Source organism: Seriola lalandi, unplaced genomic scaffold (genome assembly GCF_002814215.2).
Source record: "Seriola lalandi dorsalis isolate HSWRI2012SDOR001 ecotype SW California unplaced genomic scaffold, Sedor1 jcf7180002054997, whole genome shotgun sequence".
In the NCBI taxonomy this organism is placed as follows: domain Eukaryota; kingdom Metazoa; phylum Chordata; class Actinopteri; order Carangiformes; family Carangidae; genus Seriola; species Seriola lalandi.
In genome coordinates this window covers 58,795-81,471 of record NW_019525546.1, presented here as the reverse complement: position 1 = coordinate 81,471, position 22,677 = coordinate 58,795, and the positions used below count along the sequence as shown (strand labels likewise).

General features: G+C 41.5%; 1 protein-coding gene across 4 annotated transcripts; it reads left to right on the top strand.

Annotated features, from left to right (window-relative positions):
* The first annotated feature begins 2,549 nt into the window (after positions 1–2,549).
* On the top strand, positions 2,550–21,097 carry LOC111647514 (uncharacterized). Of its 4 annotated transcripts, none has more exons than XM_087171405.1 (19): positions 2,550–3,083; positions 4,355–4,460; positions 5,752–5,800; positions 9,086–9,130; positions 9,279–9,361; positions 9,608–9,704; positions 9,916–10,055; positions 10,700–10,875; positions 11,343–11,446; positions 11,587–11,757; positions 12,104–12,246; positions 13,162–13,261; positions 13,356–13,422; positions 13,572–13,614; positions 13,814–14,128; positions 14,695–14,838; positions 15,165–17,309; positions 18,248–18,350; positions 18,620–21,097. In XM_087171405.1, exons 1-19 carry the CDS (start codon positions 2,918–2,920, stop codon positions 20,057–20,059), a joined length of 5,637 nt encoding a protein of 1,878 aa, XP_087027531.1. In that variant the 5' UTR covers positions 2,550–2,917; the 3' UTR covers positions 20,060–21,097. The 4 variants fall into 4 exon arrangements, with proteins under 4 accessions (XP_087027531.1, XP_087027532.1, XP_023252896.1 ...); XM_087171406.1 differs by having other exon boundaries at positions 9,913–10,055; positions 18,251–18,350; XM_023397128.2 differs by having other exon boundaries at positions 9,913–10,055; positions 18,644–21,097.
* Positions 21,098–22,677: the final 1,580 nt, after the last annotated feature.

The following is a 22,677-nucleotide window of genomic DNA, read 5'->3' as shown; positions in this document are numbered from 1 at the left end:
GATAGGGCAAATCCCTCCTCTGAGCAGAGCAGGCAGGAGAGAAAGAAGCAGAGCAAGAGACTGAGGAGAGAGAAGACTGAGCGCGAAACACTCCTCTCTCATCTCTCTGTTCTCTCCCTTCATTTATCTGAATCCAACCAATCAGCTTGCTGTCCCCAGTGAACCACTGTCTACTAGCTTCACTGTGATATCCATGCCTCCTCATGTGTGTGTGCCACAACCCTCCACCCCCCACCCCCATCAACCTGTGGTGATGATGTCACAGCGTCAGAAAAGGATCCTGCGTCCTAAGCCCCTTGCTTGCACTCAGCTTGTTTCCTCACTTCTTGTCTCCTTCCCTTCAATGGTTCCTCACATCCAACATGCTTTTTAGCTTTCTTGCCCACAATTTGATTAAATAAATCAATACCGCTCACACTCCTGTACATGTATGAAGCTATAGCCAAGAGAGGGTTAACTTAGCGTAGAATAGAGACTGGAAACAGCTGAAACAGCTAGCCTAAATACCACTCACACTTCTGTACAGTAAATATGAAGCTTTAGAAGTGCAGATAGACAGATTTTATTGCTTTTGGACAGAGCCAGACAAGCTGTTTACCCCTGTTTCCAGTGTTTACGCTAGGTTAAGATCACTAACTGCTTGCTGTAGCTTCATATTTACCTTACAGTTAAAGTAAAGTAAGTTAAATCGATTTTCTCATCTAACACTTGACAAGAAAGTGAATGTTTTCCCACTATGTCAAACCATATGTTTTTATTTTCTTTGACATGAAAAATTTAACTTTTATCAAAATTTGTTCTGTCTCTGCCAGTTAAAGAGTCAGTTTTCACTAGATGACAACAATTCTGGAAATCAGAAATGAATTTCTTCATAGTAAAATATAACTCCCATAAATTTCTTTTTTAAGTCAAGAATTCACCTTCAGGTTAAGTCTTAATATAGCATAACATATCTGCTGATATTTGGAAATTTAGTTTCATGCATTTACCAATTGAATTAAATTCAAGAATAATTACATTTTTGATATGGTACGTTTATTTTTGTTGTTGTAAACTACACATTCTCTTTGCTGCAAAATCTCAATGGCAGCCTAATTCTTCGTAAAGGAACCCAGTTGGATTTTTGCATAGGCTATAGTTAAGTCAAATAACACTGGGCTTACGTTTTGCTTTGCCAATGCCACCAAATGTGTCAAAATGTGAGCCTTTCAGACTGACTGCATACTGCAGTACAATTCACCGATCACAAAACAGCATTATAAATGGTGCTTTGTGTCCCTCTAGTGGATCATTTAGACTGCATACTAACAGAACTGTAATCAGCAATTAAGTGTAATTGTAATGTATGAATTTTGTACTCTAAAAAACAGTAGCCCAAATATTTTTCCTACTTGGTACTCAGCCTCAGTGAGTTTGGTCGCGACTCCACTGGGAATAAAATGCAAAAATAAATAACATGTCACATCTTCAACACAACAACTGGACAAGTAAAAGCAATTATTTCATCTATAATTGGTGTTAATCTGGTTGTCTTTGAACCAGCCTGACTGCTGTCCCCTGAGCCTAAACAGGTGCACTGCTCCGAGATCGGACGCAAGATGTTGCTTTCAAGTGTTGGAAGAAAAATTGTACATCGCTATTTTCAAAGAAAACGAATGTAGAATACGACAATTGACCCTTTTTATGTTTACCTCTTGTATTATTGTTTGGCGTGGTAATTTCCCTTTTACCTTTCCCTGTCACAATTGCATCGATTGGGTTGATTTCTTTTACCCCTTCCCCCCAGCACAGTCACACTACACAACTTTATTTTTCACTAACCTTATTCCAAGGCGTGTAGTATATTTCTTCTCTGCTTTTTGTCCTTGAACTTGAATATTCAATTAGTGTAACTATCTACAGTTTCATGTTCATATGTTCAAACTAACTTGCCAAATTCTTACCTTTAACGACAAAATACTGTTCTTAAAAAAAACCCATCAGATTGAAAGAAAGTCATTTTGTGTGTCTTTGAAGTCATTTTGCATCTCTTTGTAGTCATTTTTATCTTGTCATGTTTATAGCTGCTTAGCGTCGCTTTGTGTTCGTATTGCATCTAATTTTACTTGTTTTGTGTGCCTTTGGGGTCATTTGGTGTCTTTTTGACGCCATTTTGTGTCAAGTCATGCTTTTGATGGACTTTCTGACAAGAAATATTAACAGTCACTTCATGCAGAGGCTCTGACCTATTGGGCCCCTGGGCCCATTCAGTAATCAATCCATGTGTGTAGATGATAATTAGTTACTGTTTAAAACATTAATTGCCAATGACCATTTTATTTGAAATGATTTAGAATGTAATTTAGAAAAAAGAACATAAAATGTTTCGATGTTCTGATAAATTTGTCAGAGTTGTTATCATTTTATATGGTATGAGTTTTCACATTGATACTCAGTTGTGGAAACTGAGTAAGGCGAAATTACCGTGGTAATGCAACTTCGACGCTTGGAAGACGGAGTGTACGGGAATCACGTGAACGCAGCATCAGATGGTGCGTGCACTGTGCTGACGAGCCGTTGCTTGTGGAAACAGCTGGTGGTTTCTGTCAGCGAACACCTCGGATTGATAGCAGCTTTGCCAGGAATAAAAGTTCAAATTAGACCCGAAACTGACTGAATGCGCTTTCACTTGAGTCTCCGCTGCTGTTCCACCAGAAGCCGGGACATGTCATCCTGTGAACGCCACTTTATCAGGCAGTTGTTAATTACCGACCTAGCTTGTTAGCGGCAGACCACTGACGCTCGACGCAGCCGGCTGCTAACGCCTGCTAGCTAACTTTGTACTACCATAGCAACTACAACGACACAGGTTTTTTGTCACCGTAGGAAAACGGTCAACTGTCGGGTCCCTGACAGTTTAGTTTTGCTCAGTTTCAGCATGACTCATGTTCATTATAAATTCTCCTCTAAACTCAGCTACGACACCGTGGTTTTTGACGGCCCGCACATCACGCTGACGGATCTGAAGAGGCAGATCATGGGCAGGGAGAAGCTGAGAGCCGGGGACTGCGACCTGCAAATCACGAACGCACAGACAAAGCAAGGTAATACTACATATATGTAAACTGATGAGAGTGCGTTTATCCTCATAAGTGAACGACAGGTTGACAATTTGAACTTTGGAAGTAAACACGTGGTCAAGATTTGACAGCTGTCCGAGTTAGGGGTGGAGGGTTGCGTCACCTTTTTCAGCTTGACGGGGGTCCAGAAAAGTCAAGCCGGGACAAAAGGGTCCAATGAATGGGCCACATTCCTGATGCATTTAGGCTTCATACCCTTAGTTAAACGGCCTGATGGTGGTGGATCAGCCCTGTCTGTACCATGCATCTAAAAGTCACAGGAGAGGTGCAGGATAAAAATAGCAAAAGTAGAGTAGGAGCACAGCCTAGTCATGACCATAAGATAAAAGTCCAGCCAGGCACACACACACACACATATATGAAAATCATCAATACAAGAAATATAATTTGCTGCCATGTAGGTTAAGTAAGCTCACTACATTAAAGAAGGCAAGAGTGACATGCAGATTAAATAATGATAAGTATCTTAGAGTGTGTTAGTATCTTGAAAATAAGATCTGCAACCCCATCATATTCTGTGACCACAGAAACCACAACCTGCTCAGTGTGTGAGAAAATACAGGCACATATACAACTCCTGCCGTATGACAGTTTGTAGAGATTGACACACAAAGTTAGTCTTGGCTGGCACACACCAAACAAGTCAAATGAGTAACGTGCATTATAAGAAGCCTTAAGGGGCCCCCTACCCAGATTTCTGTCATCAGATTTAAGTCTTGCAACAATGCTGTGTCATGCCGCCTGTGTTTTTTTGTAGACCACACTGCTGGATCCAGGAACTATGGTTTCGCTCACAACTGAGCAGCTGGTGAATCAGAGTGATGCAAAAGTGTTGACATCGACTGTAACATTAGCATGAAGTCAAAATAGTTTTTATGAAATGTGAATCATCATATTTGGGGCTTTTTTGTATTACTTCACAGATTTGATCTGATAGACATTTTTTTTTATGAATTTACAACTTTTGTCGTCTGAACAGTTCATCTGTGAATCAAGAAAATAATCAGTAGGTAGATAGTGAAAATAGACTAAGACCAAAGACCAATTAATTTGTACCCATTAGAGTCCTAGACTAGTTTAAGACTCTGACATTCTCTCATTAACTAATTGTCAGTGAAGGATGCATGATTTCATAAAAGCACAGAAGATAATAGATCTTCTCATAACTAAAATTCTTTAATGTGAGCTAATCTTCAGACTGTAAAACCTCACTTTTACGATCTCTCCCCTCTCAGAGTACACAGACAATGAAGGTCTCATCCCCAAAGGGTCCTCTGTCATCGTCCGGAGAATCCCCATCAGCGGAGGCAAGTCCAGCTCAAGTGGCAAGAACCAAAACATGTAAGTGTTTTCTGGGGTTTGGCACTGAACTCAACTGTAGCTGAATTCCTGCACTGTTATTAGTGTTGCTATCCTTGCCATTGCAAAGCTCCACCCTGCCTGCAAGAGCTACACCACCTGGCACCTACAAGTCTACCTTTAGTGTTGCAAAATCACTCTCAGATGACTCAACCAAGAAACAATGCATCAGCCATTCAACTGTTCAAAGCAAACATAAGATGATAGATAATTTTAGTATACAAATTAGGCTAAGTTTTGGTCAAAAATCAGAATGGATCCCAATCAGGAAGCTCAATATATTTATGAATAAGAAAATGATTCTAAATTGGACACATTTACTGTTAAATGGCTGAATCACACAGAGACATGGATTGTAAATGATAAGCGGTTTTTAGTATAAAAACCAGTGTGGAGGTTAATGGATAAAGGAAGGGTCCTTTTTGCTTACTGGGATGGTTTTGAGCAGCAGCATGTCTTTGCAGGTCACATACTGAATCCATACAGAGACCTGACTCAGTTAATAGTCGCCAGTTGATAAAACAGGGTTTTGCATGATATGTCCATGATAAAATATGCTCACAGGAAAAGAGTACGACTGTAACTCCACTGTGACGTACACGAGGATTACCCAGATATTAGTCAGGCTCAGGCAGGAGGGTCAACAGTGGTGTGAGTTTCATGCATGGAAAGCAGGAAAAGACCTCACTGGAACAGACGGGCGGTCATGTGATTAGCCCTGTCAGCACCATGCAGACGGGCAGAGAGGAATGAGGGCTGTAACACTGCCCACAAGATTAGATGCAGCAAATCAACTCTCCACCTGCACAATCAGGATGACAGTCACTTAGTTTCACCGTGCTGCCAAGTAAGCCTTAAATGATGAGCTGGTTTAAAGGCTTTTACGTTCACATTTTACATTAAACTTCACATGAAATTTTAAACTCAACCAAAGCAAAAAACATTCACTGTAAAAACATGTCGCTAACACTGGTAAAAATAGTTGTGGGTCACATAACTGACATTTATGGCTCAGTTTTATTGCTCAGTGGAGTATTTCTCATATTCTACATTTAACTGGGCCAATTGTTGTGGTTGTGATGCTGCAATTATGCCAGTGCTCATAGAAGATCTTATTAACGTTTGCATTTTATTCTTTTGTTTACTCCCTTTTGCTGATGTAAAGTATTGCCAACAAATGAAGTGTGCTCCTTTTTAGAATAAGAAAAAAAAGAAATCATTAAATTGTCATGGATGACTCTGGTTTAAAACCATTTTTCTTTTTGTGTTTCAGTGAGCGTTCAGATGTCCATCTTCACCACGCCTTTGCAGCCGTCAAAGCAGTACGTAACCAAACCAAATCCCACTGCACTTCATTTATAGCACAGCTCAGCACACACATTGTGAACACAGCAGAGCAGAAATGCTTGAATATTTGCTAAATGTGTGCTTTTGAAATTGCATATTGCATAAAATAAGACAAACATAAAATAAGATAAACAAATGAGACCTTCATCGAGATCATTGAAAGCCTCCTGTTTCCTCTTTTGCAGTTTAAGTTCCTGTTGCAAATAGGAAGTTGATTGCTGTTCAGTGTTTGATTTATAGCAGGCTTCTGCTGTAATAAATCAAATTAAATAATGACACTAAATTAAAAAAGTTATCAAGAAGTATTATCTGCAGTTGCACCATGTACAAATAAGATAAACTAAGCCTATTTAACCAGTGCTATATGGTAAAAAAAAAAAAAACTACATTATATATGTTATCGCTCATAAAGGCTGTCAGCTGTTAATTTAACAAGCTGCTGTGTCACCAGTTGGTGTTCATTGTTGAAGATCGTTCAGTATCTATCTGTGGGTGGTGAGAGCTGCTCGGGCGGGTCAAACATTATCATGCCGGCCAGCTATTCACAGCTGATAAACCCAACTGCTGTTTTATGATGGTGGCTCTGCTGACAGTCTTTACTCACTTATCCGTCATCCATGAGCGGCTGTAGCACTCACTTATTATTTTTTGATTTATCTGAGGCACCTCACCACCACTGCAAAAGCACTATACAGTTTTATTCTTGATAACTGTGTAGCTTGTGAGTCTTCAAGTAACATCACAGGCTGTTTTGTATTTGTTTTTTTTAAATTTGGTATATTGGATTAATATCAGTCCCCCAGATAGGATGAGTCTATCATCCACCAAAGAGTCAAATGTGTCAGAATGAATGATTTAGCGTCAGAATAATCTAAGTCTGTTGTGGACTCTAGTGAGATGAGCAGATGTTATTATAGAAATCATTATAAACACCAACCAAACTTTCCAGATCTGTCAAGAAAAGGAAAGAATTTGTACTTTTTGAAATAAACCTTGCACAGCACTGTGATGTCAATAGTAACAGAAAAGATCTCCCATGCTGTAGACAAAAACATTATTAAAAAAAAGGCTTATTGAGGCAGGATTTACAGCATTTTAGCTTTAATGTAAAACCTCTGACCAATAAATATTAAATGGCGCCTCTCTTAAACCCGCTCCCCAGTCACCAAGTGGTGCACCATTGTTATTTTATGCTGAATTCTTGTAGTGCTGTTTTGTCTATGATCCTGTGCACTAACTCAAACACATCTCAAAAGCTTTTACTCGCTGCAGTCTGAATTAGTGTACACTGACCTGACCTGATTTTTCTCTCGAGTTTCTCAGTAGGAGAAGTGTCTGCCGTTCTTCTTAGCACTTTGAAACTTTTTGTGTGTGTGTGATTTTTCTACCAATAAAGTCGTTTGTATGAAGCTGTCTTATGTATTGATTATGTGTTTGACTTGACTGGACAAGTGGGTACACAACCACAGTCGCATCCGTCTCTGTCATCATTTGACATTTCGGATTGATGGTTAAAATCTTGGTTCCACATTCTTCCTCTGCAGGAAAAACAAAGTGAACATAGATACAACAGATATGATGGTATACACACTGGAATCACATTTAACGCAAAGGGGTATTTAACTTTCTTAAAGTATACAAGAAACAGATTTTCCAAAAAACTGGATCCTACACTTCCCATAATGCAACTTGATAGTGTCTTTTATTAGACCTGCCTTACCTTTACTAAATACTCTCAGTAAATCTGTCATGCTGCTACAAATAATATCAAAGTGCAGTCAGAAACTTTTTTTATTGGTTTGACTGCAGCATATTGGATTTGCACTGAAACGGTGACTACGAGCTTCAATTTGACAAGTGTGTTTACATCCACATCAGATGAATAATTTAGGAATTGTAGCCCTTTTTGTTACAATCAATGCCATCTGTTATCTTTGCTCTGCCAGGCCATCCACACTTCTTGCTTGTTTCAGTGTCTTTTTGTCTGTAGTCTGGTTTACAGCAAGCAGATGTGACTAACTTGTCCAATGAAGGCGAGCCAGTCTTCAGCTGCCATAAAATATAAAAAAAAAAACTTTGATTGTCTTGTTTGTATGTTGAGCTGAAAGTCAGCACTTGAAGCTCAGTCATTGCTTCATTTAAATCTAGTGTGCTGGTTTTCAACAACAAATGTGTCCTTATGTTTCCTAAGACTTTCTGACTGTACTGTATATCCTTGTACAAGAAGTGTGTGAAGGACAGCAGTGCAAATGACCTGAAGCAGTGTCTTACAGTGACTGGGGATGAACCATTGATTAGATAGGCACAAGGTTTTACAAATCTAATTTAACCAAGAATGCAGTTACTGAATGAATGTGATGATCGACTAGCCGACCGACTCCCGTAAAACCATGTAACCACCAGAGTAAATCTTTAAATGTCTCATAGTTGATTGGAAGGAATTAATCAGAGAAAGAGCTAAATGCTAAGAATGTTAGCATGCAAACATGCTCACAGTGACAATGCTAAAATGCTAATGTTTAGCAGGGTTTTTTTTATATTTAGCAGGTATAAGCTTTGAATATTGCATTGAGCACAGGTGAGGATGATGAGTATGTCATTAGCTTTGCAGATATTTGGTCATAAATTTGAGCACGCTGCTAGCACGGCAGTGTCACGCATACTGAGTGAAACCCTTCTTTCTTGGTTCCTGTATCTACTCTGTCTCAGTCAAGAAACCAAACAAAAATAGGCAATCAGAAACAAGACAGAAGTGAGGTGAGAGGAGGCATTACTCTAGGTGATGAGGGCAAAGATTGTTTTTTACCCAACAAAATGCTCACCTAACAGGTGTAAACCTCCTAGGAAGCATCGCATTGTTGGCTTCTTCATTTTCATTGTAGTGAGTTTTAAGGGATGAGAAGAGAGTTGGCAGGAGGTGCTGAGGCAGAAATCCTGGGATGACATTTATTATCCACCCTGTACAAAAATCTCTGCTGGATGCTGGTGTAAATTTTTATCTTGGTTTAAAAAGGATATGGAAGTGAAAATGGAAACTACAGCAGTTGCTTCCATGTTACACAGGAAAAATCACCAAAGGTAGCGGGGTTAAAGCATGAAGTTTAACAGGGCAAATGGTCGTGTTTTGGAGCATTTTTTGTGTCTTTGCCAGGTCGTAGTGTTTCTTCTCCAAATGAACATAGAGCTCTCAGTCTCAAGACGTGAACTTGAGGCTCTCGTTCCTTCATGAGTAAAACTGATTTTGTGTTTAATTCTAACAGATGAATGACCAGGCTTCTTCCAGTGCTTTGCCCTTTTTCTCCAAGGTATACTCTCTCTTTTCTCTGTGTTTTTAATATTATTCAGTTTTTACATTTTATATTCATCCTGGTTAATGTGAAATAGTTTGAGTTCAACATTTGACCTGCCGTCTCTGTGTCTGTTGCTTACATCCATTCATGTGTGTACATGCAGATGGCTAACCTGGCTGATGCAGATGTGTCAGAGGAGGATAAGATCAAAGTTATGCTAAACCAGTCCACATATGATACCATGAAGTGAGTCACTGTAATACTTTCAAATTTACTACTCCATACCCATCTCTGTCCCCCTTTCTTAAATTTCACATCTCCATGTTCTGATATGTCCCTCTCTCTCTCTTGGATGCCATTACTTTGATACATCTTCATACCGCACTCCATTTACATCCTTAAATTTTTTCCATATGTTTCAGCCTCCCAACTTTTCTGTCATTTTCTTCTTCATCCACCCTCCTCTCATTATCTGTCTCATTCTCTCTACAGTTACAACAAAAAGTTTGGTAATGTTCTTCCTGCAAACTACACTTGTTATCGCTGTGGAAATACTGGACACCACATCAGGAACTGTCCCACCAGCGGGGTAAGAGCAGAACCTGTGGGATCTCTAAATTGAGACAGTTTTTTTTTTTTGCAGTCTTGTACAGATCTCGCTGAGCTAAGAAACTGATTTGGTTAGTGTGTGTTTATATTTGTGGTATCCAGTACTAGGGTTATTTGTGTGTTTATGCTGTTGACTGACAGCTATTATAATGGCTATCATTAAATATAGATGTGTGTGTGCTTGACAGCAGGATAAAAATTTTGAGGCCCCACTGAGAATAAAGAAGAGCACAGGCATCCCTCGTTCCTTCATGGTTGAGGTGGATGATCCCAACATAAAAGGAGCCATGCTAACCAACTGTGGACGTTATGCCATTCCTGCCATAGATGCGTAAGTCTGTGTGTGTGTTTTAAATGATTAGTTTAGCAGTTTGGGAAACACACTTATTCACTTTCTTCCTCTTACTTAGATTAGAAGTTTGATACCATTCTCATGTCTGTCCGTTCAATGTAAGTCTACAGCCAGGAGCCAGTTAGCTTAGCATAAAGACGGGTAAACGGTTAACCTGCCTCTGTCCGAAGGTAACAAAATCCAACTACCAGCATCTCTAAAGCTCAATACTAGAGACATTATATCTCATTTCAGGTTTTTATGCTAAGCTAAGGTAAGCTAATCAGCTGCTAGCAATAGCCAGAAAATTATTGTACAAACATGAGTGTTATTAATCTCCTACTGTGTCTCTTGGCAAGGAAGCCAAAGAATGTATTTCCAAAATGTCAAATTTAAAGATTAAGTCCAGGAAAACAAGTAAAGACTTTTTCATTTCAAGATGTCCCCTAACCTTTTACTGTTTCGGTTATTTGAAATATTGTTAATCTAAGTTTATTATTGCACTGATTTCAGAAGCAAAAATAGTTAATAGCAGGACCACTTAGAACTGTTTAATCAATTGATATGGATCGATGGATATACAAAGGCCTGGATAATCGAATCTGGATGTGAATGTGAACTTATATACTGATGTCTGTCATTAGGGAGGCGTATGCCATTGGGAAGAAGGAGAAGCCTCCATTTGTTCCACAGGAAAAACCCAAGTCAATAGAAGCCGAGGAGGATCCTGTACCTGATGAACTCCTCTGTCTGATCTGTCATGACCTGCTGAGTGATGCTGTGGTCATACCCTGCTGTGGAAACAGCTACTGTGATGACTGTGAGTGACTTCTACACACACACACACACACACACACACACACACGTCTTATACTGTACACTTACTGGACTTAGAAGAATAAAGCCATTTTTATCTTGATACTGTATATCCATATTGCCTGTACAAGAACCAATGTGTGTGCTTCTGTGGTACTTGGTAACTCCTAAAATCAAAGAGTTAGTTAGTTAAACTGTATTACTGCATTAACATTATTACAGTCAGAATGTTTAAATATATTAATGTAGGTAATAGTAAGTGAGCAGCCACTAATTTGTCTATAATTAATCTTTTGGTGACAAAGAACACAAATAAACATAAATGTGGAAACATGTAGTTTATTTATAGTACATAAATAAACTACTGTATACGTACAAGCATGTGTGACTAATGTACTCATAAATGGTACTGTTCACTCTTCAATCAGACTCTCCACATTTACATTTCAACTTTCTTCCTCTCTTGCTCAGGTATCCGTACCACGCTGCTGGATTCAGAGGACCATGTCTGCCCCACTTGTAGCCAATCAAATGTCTCCCCTGATACCCTGATAGCCAATAAATTTCTCAGACAGGTGAATTAACAAATAAATTGGATACATGAGTTGACGTAAGAGTTGGAGGAAAATGGAGGGGGGTGTATAACTTATTACCTCTTGATTTGATACATAATGTGTCTGACTTTTCAGTTTGCCGTCTGTTTCTTGCCACACAGGCTGTGAACAATTTCAAGAAAGAGCGAGGCTACACCAAAAGTCTGACAACGAGTTTTGGTACCTCCCAGTCCCAAAATCCAACCCCGACACCCAGCCCTGTCCCCACCCCGCCCCCTCTTACCGTGCAGAGCCAGTCTCAGAAGCCTCCCCAGTCAACACACTGCCAGCAGGTAAACCTCTTAATGATGTGTTTCATCTGGGAGGCAGAAAAAATAGTCCTATATCTCTGTGACTCAGAAGCAAGAGGAATAATTACTGTTGTTACAGTCAGATGTTTCTTGGCTCAGAGAGATCTAGTTCTCTAGTGGCAACCATTGAAATAAGTGGTAAACCAAATATACTGTAGGTTTTATACTGGAAATATGCATGTATATTGCCATTTATATTGTCTTATGTAGATATTCTGAGAATTGTTTATTCTAGTGGCTCAGCTAAACCTTTAAATTTTACATTGCATTTTTCCCTTTTATTATTATATTATATTCAGCTATATTCTCTTGTCCTCTCCCCTCTTAGGACTCTCTCCTGCACCACCCACAGGCTGCAGACACACTGCCACTGTCTGGAAATCCTCCTGCGACAACAGGCCCCGCCTCTTCTTGCAACACACCTAGCACTTCCCTTCAGACTGAGCAAAGCTCCCTGGAGATACCTGACAAGTATGGAAACACAGAAACACATGCATTCACGCCTTGAGAACTGTGATATCACAGGTATACAATTGATTGCCTATTTAATGTGCAAATACATGTGTTGTGTAAACTGCATTGTAGATGTGATGTTTGTGGTGCCTCTCCTGCTTCATTTGGATGTCAAGCTATTCAAGGTTATTGAAGACTGTTCTATTCCATTAAGTTAGATTTATTGATACATTGCTTTTCAAATGCTTTGGTACTATAATTATCCAGTTCCAGCTTAATTTACTAATAGGTCCCATTTACACTTATCGTTTCAATTGTGTCATGTCCAGAGACACTTTTTGTTGACATATATATCACAAATCCAACTGCAATCCATCCTGGTTTCTTCCAGGCTACATGCAAATAAGAGTTGTTCCTACTCCAGCTCAGAGGGCATCGATGAATTACGATCAAGGCAAAAGTTTGCTCGTCTTCATTTGCTCTGAAACATGCTGCTTTCCCACCCTCACTGAACTCATTAGTACAGATAAACACTACAACAGCTCAGTGCGGCTTCTGTATGATTGTATGCTTTGAAATAGCTGGAGCCGCTTTTTCCTGCCCCTAACCCTGGGACAGGGAGGACGGATAATATCAATGTCACCTCAGTGTAAATTCAGCTGCTGTTATCAGTGGGGATAGAGAGTGAAATTAGGGATGAAATTCGAACTAATTGTGTCTGAGATGGGGGGTTTTTTTATGGTTTCTAACAGCTGATGACGTCAGTCAAAAAACTTTCATAACAGTAACTTCAATTACCCAGACAAGTAGAACATTTGGTGCAGTCTCTGATCCTGTGCGGCGCCATGGATTTGAAATTGAAGAACTGGTAAACAATAACACTGGTGTTGCTTTCATGTGGTACTGACTGTGATGTATCTGCTGTTTATTCAGGGAGGCTGAAGGAGACTTGGCTGCTGCTGCTGCTGCTACCCCTTCTGTACTGGTTTCAAACAAAGAGTCCACTGCTGCTCCATCACAGCTGATACCACTGGTGAGGACAAACACACATGCACACACTCGTACACACTAACTCCTCTCCAGCAACACACGTCTGTATGAAATTGGGGATGTTTGTGTCTATTCAGGTTAACCACACAACATTGGCAGAGCAGCCCCAGACAGTCGGAGTGAATGAACAGCAGGCCTCCTCAGGTGAGTGACTAAGCAGCTTTGTGTCTTTTAGTTATATTGTCCCTACTATTCATTATGTGTTTTGTCTTTTTGTCTTAATTATTATGTTTAGAACTGCAGTAATAGTAAAGTAAAGAATGATATAACACCATTTTCTTCTGAATCCAAAGGTCCAGCACCAGGACACTTGGGGCCATCAACCTGCTGGGGCAGGTCAGTGTGTGTGTGTGTGTGTGTGTGTGTGTGTGTGTGTGTGTGTGTGTGTGTGTGTGTGTGTGCGTATGCGTGCATGTGTGTGTGTGTGTGTGCATGTGCATGTGTGTGTGCATGTGTGTGTGAGAGAGTACTGGTCTGTATTTGACTCTATCCACTGTTTGAAGACTGATTTCCTCTTCCTCTGTCTTCCCCGCAGCTCCTCTTCCTCCTCAGGTTGTCCCAATGGAGGCTGGACTGAATCCCAGCGGCTTACTTCCTCCTCCTCCTCCTCGTCATCATATTCGGCTACTACGCCATCTCTCTTTCCCTCCCCCCTTTTCCACACATACCTCTCGGCTCACCAGTCCCACAGCAGTTACCCTCCTGGATACCCACCTACCACACCCATCTGGACACTCCCGTGTCCCCAGGGTGCCCCCATCCCTTCCCTCTGCTCCTCTATCTCCACCTCCTCCATCCCTGCCCTCATCCCCAAGGAGTGGTACAAACACCAGAGAAAGAATAAGGAAAGGTATACTGAACAATCAACAGCTCCGCATTTTTCCAAGCCGTCATATCCATGACAGGGTATCTTCAAATCTCCACATCTTAAATCATATGACTGTACTTGTTTAATTGTAAGAATGGGTGTGCCAGGTCTCAGCTGTCTTTTAGGGAATATCATTAGGTATTGAATTCTCCACCCCTACAGAAATTAAGAAAGTTATAGTATGTTATCAGTAATTTTTAAACATTGACATCATTATCTTTGTCCACTGGAGAGCACGGACAAGTATTTTTCCAATGTAATGTATCCTGCTCAGCATGTTCTCTCATAACAACTGTTCAGGCTGTAATGTGAGTGTAACAGTTCTAAAACCGAGACTGAAACTGTGATAAAAATCTTGTGTTGTGATACTGAAAAAAATAGAACATCCCAACCCCAAGCCACTCACACTGCTGCAGGTGCAGCTCTCATCACGTTACTAATGTAAATAAATTTAGCTACAGAGGTAGTGTGGTCTGAGGACAATGTATTAATAATAATGAGAAGTCTACACGTAGACTCAGTTGTTTCCCTGTCTCTTTGTCACTCAGGTCCCCTCACAGAGGATCCAGCTACAGACGCTCCTCGTCTCGCTCTAATTCAAAGTCTTCTAAATCCAAGTCCTCTCGCTCCTACTCTCGCTCTTCAAGCAGGTCTGGATCCCGTTCACGATCCAGATCCCAAGGCAGATCAAGGTATTTTTTTCCTTTATTAAAAAAGGTTTGGTTTAAAAATATTTAATGTTTTGTTTGTTTGTTTGTTTGTTTGTTTGTTTGTTTATTTACAATAAAACTGTTCATACATACTTTTAGTTTTACACGTGACTCCATGTCCATTTTAAAGCCCAAAAAGAACAGGTGCTGTGTTTTTCCCATTTTCCTTTTCTTTCATAGACAAGATGGCAATGACATACACTCAAATAATAACAAGACAATGATGCATTAAAATGTGTGTGACAAACAACAGATGATTTGAATATTTCTCAGGGTTTTTTATTGTGTTTTGATTTATTTTTTTCCAGGCCCCGCTCTCCTTACTCTCGCCACAGAGATCTCCACACCCGCTCTCATCCCTCCCACTCATATAGCTATGGCTACAAACGCCCCCGCTCCCCTACACCCTCCTCATCATCGTCACCTCAAGTTGGCTACCATTCTAAGTCCAAGTCACCGTCAGATCACCGGAAAAACCGCCACCATAGCCGCCATCACACCAAGAAGTCTCCTTCGAGCAGCTACAGCTCCAGGAGGCGAGGAGAACACTCAGGAAATGAAGAGGGAGGCTCTGGGGCGAGTTTAGCCAGTTCCCTTCATGCTCACCATGCGAATCAAACAAACAGTCTGGAGCTGGAAAGAGAGCGCTACCTGCAGTGGAAGAAGGAGTACAAAGAGTGGTGTGACAAATATTTCAGCAGCTATGTCGGCCACTTCCACCAGCTGCCTCCTCCTTTCATCAATCTTCCTCCTCCTCCTCAGTGGGAAGGAAGCAAAAATCACTCACATCCCAACTCGGACTCTCATTACGGACACACTGCCCGGACTGACGGCCACTCCCCTCTATCGCAGTCGTCCAGTGACAGCCGCTCGCCTTCATCACAGTCTTCAAGTGACAGCCGCTCCACACCATCTCAGTCGTCTAGTGTCAGTCGCTCGTCTCCATCTCATACGTCCAACGACAGCCGCTCCCCTCCCTCTCAATCGTCCAGCGATGGTCGCTGCACACCATCCGAAGAAGGAGCTCAGCCAAGGGCGTATCAACAACAGAAAGACAGCCACCTGCCTATCACGCTCGCAAAGGGCAGTAAGGAGGGGGAACTGCAAGAAAGAAATAAAGAAGACAAGCAGGTAATCGTTAAAAATTTGGAGGACCTCAGCACCCTGAAACATCAACAAAGGAGGATGAAGAAACATGAGGAAGGAAGGGGAGAGGAGTCGTCATCCTGTGATGCTACAGACTCAACAGATGACAGCAGAAAGAACGAGAGGGGGCACGACACTGGACCTCATGCCTGCAAGGATGGCACCTTTGTACAGGACAAAGCAGCTGCCAGAGATACCTTAAAATCATTCCAACCTTCTCTGAAACCAGATAAGTCTTTAGATAAAGACTGTGAAAGAAAAAGCAGAGAACAAAGGAATGTGGAAACAGAGAAAGGATGGAGAAGAGGCAAAGACTCCAGGCAAGATGTGGAGAGACAGCACAAAGTAAAGCCCAGTAAAGAGGCAGACAGGGTGGATTCAGAAAGATACAACAACCTTGGAGGCAGCAAAGCCTCTGACTCAAGATCAGAGAAGAATAGAAAAAGAAAAGGAGAGAACCTGGAGAGAAATGAAACCCGCAAGAATGAATCCCCCAATCCTTTTGACAGTAAGAAGCAAAAGACAGAGAAGAAAAAAGAGAAGAAAACATGGCCTCCGACAGAGAAGCCCCCCCTCTGGGAAGGAGGAATAACAGTGAAACCACAGAAGAAAATAAGTATCAACATCAACCTGGATGGGAGAAGGATGGAGGAGAAAACTGAAATTCAGGGGAGTATCGTAGGAAAATCAAAGGACGAAATTGAGAAGACTGGTGAAGGAGAAGAGGAGAAATTAAACAGAGACACTGAAGATGAAGTTAATGAAAAGAAGGAATCTATCAGAGAAAATGAGAGTGTGTTTGAAGAAAAAATAATGCCAGATGAAGGAGAAGCAAGACAGTTTTGCGAGAAAACCACCCTCATAGATGACAAGAGAGAGATGTGGAAGAAATTTACAGGAGGGATAGAAGATAGAGAAAAGAAAGAGGAAAGAAAAGAGGAGGACTTTTACTTATGGCATTATGCCTTTAGAGGAGAAAAGGAGGAGAAGGGGAGTAAAAAGCAGTGGGGAGAAGATGGGATGAAGGCCAGCAAAGGAGACGCTACTGGGAAAGAGGAAGAAGAAGAGAGAATGAGGAAAGAAAGTCGAGGCCAAGAGATGAGAGAGTTGGTCCGGGCAGAGGGAGAAAGCACAAGCGAGGAAAACAAAGGAAACCCGCCAGGGGACTCAAAACCAAAGGAGGCCGCGATGGAGGGAGTGACAATGAGGACAAGGACAGAAGAAGAGGACATGCTGAGGTTCATGTCACAGAGGAGCAGCGCTGAGAGCAGCCGTGACAGACCAAACTCCAACATGGACGGTGGCAGGTCAGAAATGTACTGCTTTTTAAAAAAAAAAAAAGAAGTTTTTATGGATATTCATAATCCAACAGCTTCATCTCACAGCTCACTGTGGCTGCTCCTTCTTGCAATATTTGAAACTGACCCACTGTCCAGCAATGCAGAAGATGACCTTGGTCTTGTCCTGTAGACACATTTTGATGAATAATCATTGTCAGAACTTCACACAGTCACAAATACATTTCATTTCCTGTGACTGCCTCCCATTGAAAGCTACTCTGTGTTTTGCTTGTGAGGAAATTTTCATTTCGCATTCGCACTAACTTAATAGAGCTACTTACATACTCTTCACTCTCCTACAGTCGTAGCAGAGTGGAGGGTAAACAGTGAGGCTGATATTAATCACCTGGATTAACTGCAGCATCTTTTCCTGTGAATCCCTTGCACACAGAAAGTCCATTTGAGTTCAGTACTGGAATGGCAGACGTCACTAACGAATTACTAATGAAAATTACTATATAAAAAAGGTAATGACTGAATATAAATGCATTGAAAGGATATTGCTGAAAAGCAAAAAGTAAATAATGTCAAAAACAATGTAGCTTGACTTCATGAAAATCCAATGACAATACATTTTAACTATGTGCTTTATATTGTTTCTTCGATTCTGTTTGTTGACTCGCCCACAACCGCAACTAAGACAAATATAGATACTGCCAGTAGCATGTAAGTCAAGTCATTATGTTAAGTTGGATTTAGCTGTTAACAGATGGTAAATAATTCCCTGTCAAAACAGCACAGAAAGTCCTTTATCAGTTCTTCTAAGATAGGTGCCAAACATAAAAACCAAATATTCTGTTGTCTGACAACTAGGGACTCAAGTGTGTTTTATACAAGCCTGAAAGCCTTTTTGTAATGTAGAGCTATATACTGATTTTAATGTTCTGTGTGTGTGTTAAATGCAGCAGCTGCGAGGATTGTCAGGAGAGGAGGGCGGCGGTTAAGACTGTGGAGGAGTTCACTCAGGAGAGAGCCGCAGACAGGGAGGATCCGCTCGTGCTCGTACAGGTGTGTTTATGAGTCTATATCATGATGTGTGCCCCCAAAGCTTTTATAGGCCGTATCATGACTTATGGGAATGAAAAATAAAACATTTGTATCCTGCACATTCGCTCTCATGTGGTTTATATGAACTTCTGGCCTCTGTAATTTATTACTTGCTAAACTGTTTTTGACTCTGTGGAATGCTTTGCTTTGTTTTAGGGAGCTATTAGTCCAAAAAATTAAAGAACCACAATACATACACGCACACTAACAAAAACTGTATGTTGTCTCAGACACACTTTACCTGTCTGTCTCAGGTCCCTCACTCCAAATGGAAGATGGACGAGCCTGAGGAGGAAGAGCAGAACGAAGGAGAGATCACGGCTGAAGACCCTCTTCCTGTGGTTCTGCCTCCACCATTAGTGACAACAACCAAGAGGGAGAGAGAGGGAGAGGGAGAGAATGAACTAAAGAGACAGAGGTCAGTGGACAGAGACGGGGACAGGGACAGAGCGATGCAGAGAGGAGGGGACAGGGAGAAACAGAAAAACTTGACTCTGTTCATTTTAGACGATAGTGTGGCTCCCTCTAGTGGCAAAGACAGAACTGACAGCACTTTGTGTACAGAGAGAAAGATGGAGACCGAAAGGTGGAGGGACAGAACAAGAGGGAGGGAGAGTGAGAGGCCGAGGGATAAACAGAGAGAGAGCAGAAGATCAAACGAAAGGTCAAAAGAGGATGAAAAAGGGAGAGATAGAGGGAGAGAGAGGGAGCACAGCAGCTTGGCCTCTGTCCAAAAGAGGAATTCACCTTCCACCGGTCACGTCTCCTCTTATTCGACGTACCAGGACATAGAGAGGAGAGACCGGCAGCGAGGAGGAGAACAGGACCGTGAGAAACGTTCCAGTTTACGTCCTGACAGGAAACACTCTGGCAGGGAGAGAAGCTCAATGAGCAGAGCTGCCGTACTGCCTGATAAACACGCACACAAAACACATGGAGACACATTACTGGACTCAAAATGTAAAGACAAAAACCATCCCCACGACTACCGTAATTACAGAGATCCATCAGGGAGCCACAGACACCAAGGCCGACCTGCAGGGACCCACCACTCCTCACCGTCCCACTCCCACAGCCAAGGTAGGGAAAGAGAGCTGCCCCCATCCGAATCCTCCAGCCCTAAGACCAGTAAGTCCAGAATGAGCAGCCCTGGTCAGGAGTTCATGCAGAGCAGAAGTAGAAATGAGAGGAAGGAAGAGAAGCAGGAGTGGAAGAGAAATAAGGTGAATAAATTGATTGAAGAAAGCAAAGGGGAGAGAGAGACTAGAGAGATGGAGGCTGAGAGAGTAGGAGTTAGTCAGTGGCAAGATGAGGCTGATAAATTGTCCGGAGAGACCAAGTGGCAGGGGGGGAAAGAGCTTGAGGAGGGAGAGAGGCCCAGCAGTGGCAGCCGCAGCCGAAGCAGCAGCAGTGTCAGCTCATCAGCAAGCCAGGACAAAAGCAGGGACGACAAGAGGAATGAGCGGAAGAAGAAACAAAAGCACCACAAAAAGGAGAAGAGCCAAGCCACCCCAGAGCTGCTGGAGGAATGGGAGCTGAAGAAACACAAACACAAGAAGAAGACAAAGAAAAACAAAGATGGGAGGGAGGAGGAGAGCGGAGGAGAGGTGGACGACAGGTGGAAAGAGGAGGAAGACCACGCTAAGCTCTGCTCAGTTATGTTATCTTGATTGTCCTGGAAAAAAGTGAAATTTACTGGAATGATGTTTTTCCTTTCTCTGTCCAAAAAGTGCCTGGATTTATTTTTTTGACTTGTTTTGTTTTTTTCCAGGATACTTTTTGTATCGATTTAAGATCTCTAAGAAAGTGAACAATTTTTGAGGGAAAAGCACTTTATAATATATATATACACATATATATCAAGAAAATGAATGTGAATGAAAGCAAAAGTCGAACCTTCTTGAATTATCTGAAGTCCGAGGAATTTGCACATGCTCTCAACTTGCTCAGGACTGCCAGCAACCACGGTTCATATTTACTGAACCTGCAATGTTACAGCTTGCATGAGGAAAGTCTCACATTTTGACAAGAGGTCAGTCAGTACTTTGATTTGCCTCACACAGGAGTGCACATAGAGGATTATTGAAAGAGTTTGCGATTAATTTAAAGGCGATACTGTAAATACTATATGATTTGAACCTCTGTGTTATATTTAGTTTTTTCTTTTTAATTTTGTAATTGTTTAATTTAAAACCAACTGCTGGATGGATGAATGAATGAAACCAGAGGAAAGTTGAGTTTTTCCTGTTTTGAAGGAAATAAACACAGACATCCATAAAATGTTGTGGTTTTTTTTCTGTCTAGATGACTTTGCTTATGTTCATTATAAATAGGTCAAAAATGTTATTGTATTTCATGTCTGGCCAGTAGAGAGACTCAATCATGACAGTGGACAGTCCAAGTGGAAGAAGAAACTCTTGGGACTGAATTTACTTTCTTTTTGTCTCTGGCATTTGTTTTTGTCTGCCAGCTAGCTATCCATACATTGGAATTATTATGCTTTTCAAAAAAAATGTAATGATGTGATTTTATTATGCAACAAAAGTGGATGTTGAACTTATGGATGTTGAAGCAGCCACAGTAGCGGTGAGGCTCTAATCACATACTAAACGAAGACGTGGAAACATTTCAGCTGCTTATTGTCATCGATGTTTTGAAGAGAACCAATTATGATAACAAAAATAAAGACTACTATACCTGCTCCCTCAGCAGTAGTGCTAACTGAATTCTTGTAAATCCTGATAATGAAAAATCATTTTGTGAGAAAGCCTGTGTCATGATTATTATTTTTTATTACAGATGAAGAGAAGAATGAATGATCACTGCAGTATCGTACTGTTTACCACCATCTCTGCGCTCTTCCTTGTTGTCATCTCTCCACTCCATTTCCTTTGTCCAGCCTTTACATCAGCTTCCCATCCAACCAGCCGTCCCTCAGATTTCAGACAGTCGGCCACAGACTGAAAATAACACCGTCTCCCCTCCACTCATCACCTGTATGCCAGGTAAAGATGTCATGCTGAATGAATATATTATTTCACTTTGACGTATTTCCTCTTTTCACCTTGATCCAGCTTTACATCAAAAAGCACAAACATCAGAAAAGCCATCCGACAAACAATTTAACCACGAACAAAGACGTCGCTCACACAGTAAGTTTTCAGACGGGTTGGAGGCTGTTCGCCTTGTTGGGGTTTTTGTTTGTGCAGGAGGTGGGAACATGTTAGAATAAATATGAAAGATGTGTTCAATATGCCTGCTGTCTGTGCTGGCTTGGGTTTTTGTGCCCACTGTGTGCGTGTGTGTGTGTGTGTGTGTGAAAGTTTATGCTTGAAGTGTATCCAAGCTTTTCTTGCTTCATTAACTCACTACAAGGAAGACATGGCAGGGATCCAGCCTCTCTGTCTCTCTTTCTGTCTCTTCTCTGTTTTGCCGTTGTGACTGCAATCACTCAGTGTCGTGCCAAGGCATGCTGGGATTGAACAGAGGAAATCTGGTGGGTGTGGGATGCCCGACTTGGCCTGGGTCCAAACCTTTGACTGAGAGGTACAGGAACAGTCGGGTGTTTGGATAGTCGGGCATCTCTAGTGCTTTAATAAGAAAAAGTATCGCCTCCCGCCGGCTTGTTGTGCACTTCTGCATGTCCTCCAAAATGGCCGATTAACTTCATCCCGCCTCGCCCCTGCTTCCTGCAGTGTCTGTTTCCTCTGCACTTGTTTGCTCTGAAGCTCCTGACTGCTTTTGTGATGAAGAATCTGAAATGGTTCTGGGTCCATCTGTGTGTGTGTGTGTGTGTGTGTGTGTGTGTGTGTGTGTGTGTGTGTGTGTGTGTGTGTGTGTGTGTGTGTAAATGGGCTGCAGCAGACAGACAGACACACAGGCAGGAGTAAACTGTATCTGTATATGGCAGACTGGCCAATAGACTACAAAAGATGCAGAAAATGTGAGAGTACAGACACATTTGAATAAACAGACAAACTCAGACCACTACAGACTGACAGACAAGTAGTCATATGCATCACAATAAAGTAAGTAAAGATATGAAAGACACCACAAAAAAAAAAGGCACATTAGAAAATATGAGACAGACAGAAAGGTACAGATGGCAGACAGATGCACAGACACAGACAAAGATCCAGGCTGGCAGAAGGACAGACAGACACACAGACAGACAGGTGGACCCTGTAGCAATCAAGAGCAACATCCCTCCTGCTCTCCCTGTGTGGTGTGGATCAGAAACGAGGTACGCTTTTGTCAGATTTATCTTTCAGCCTTCTTTATTTCTGTG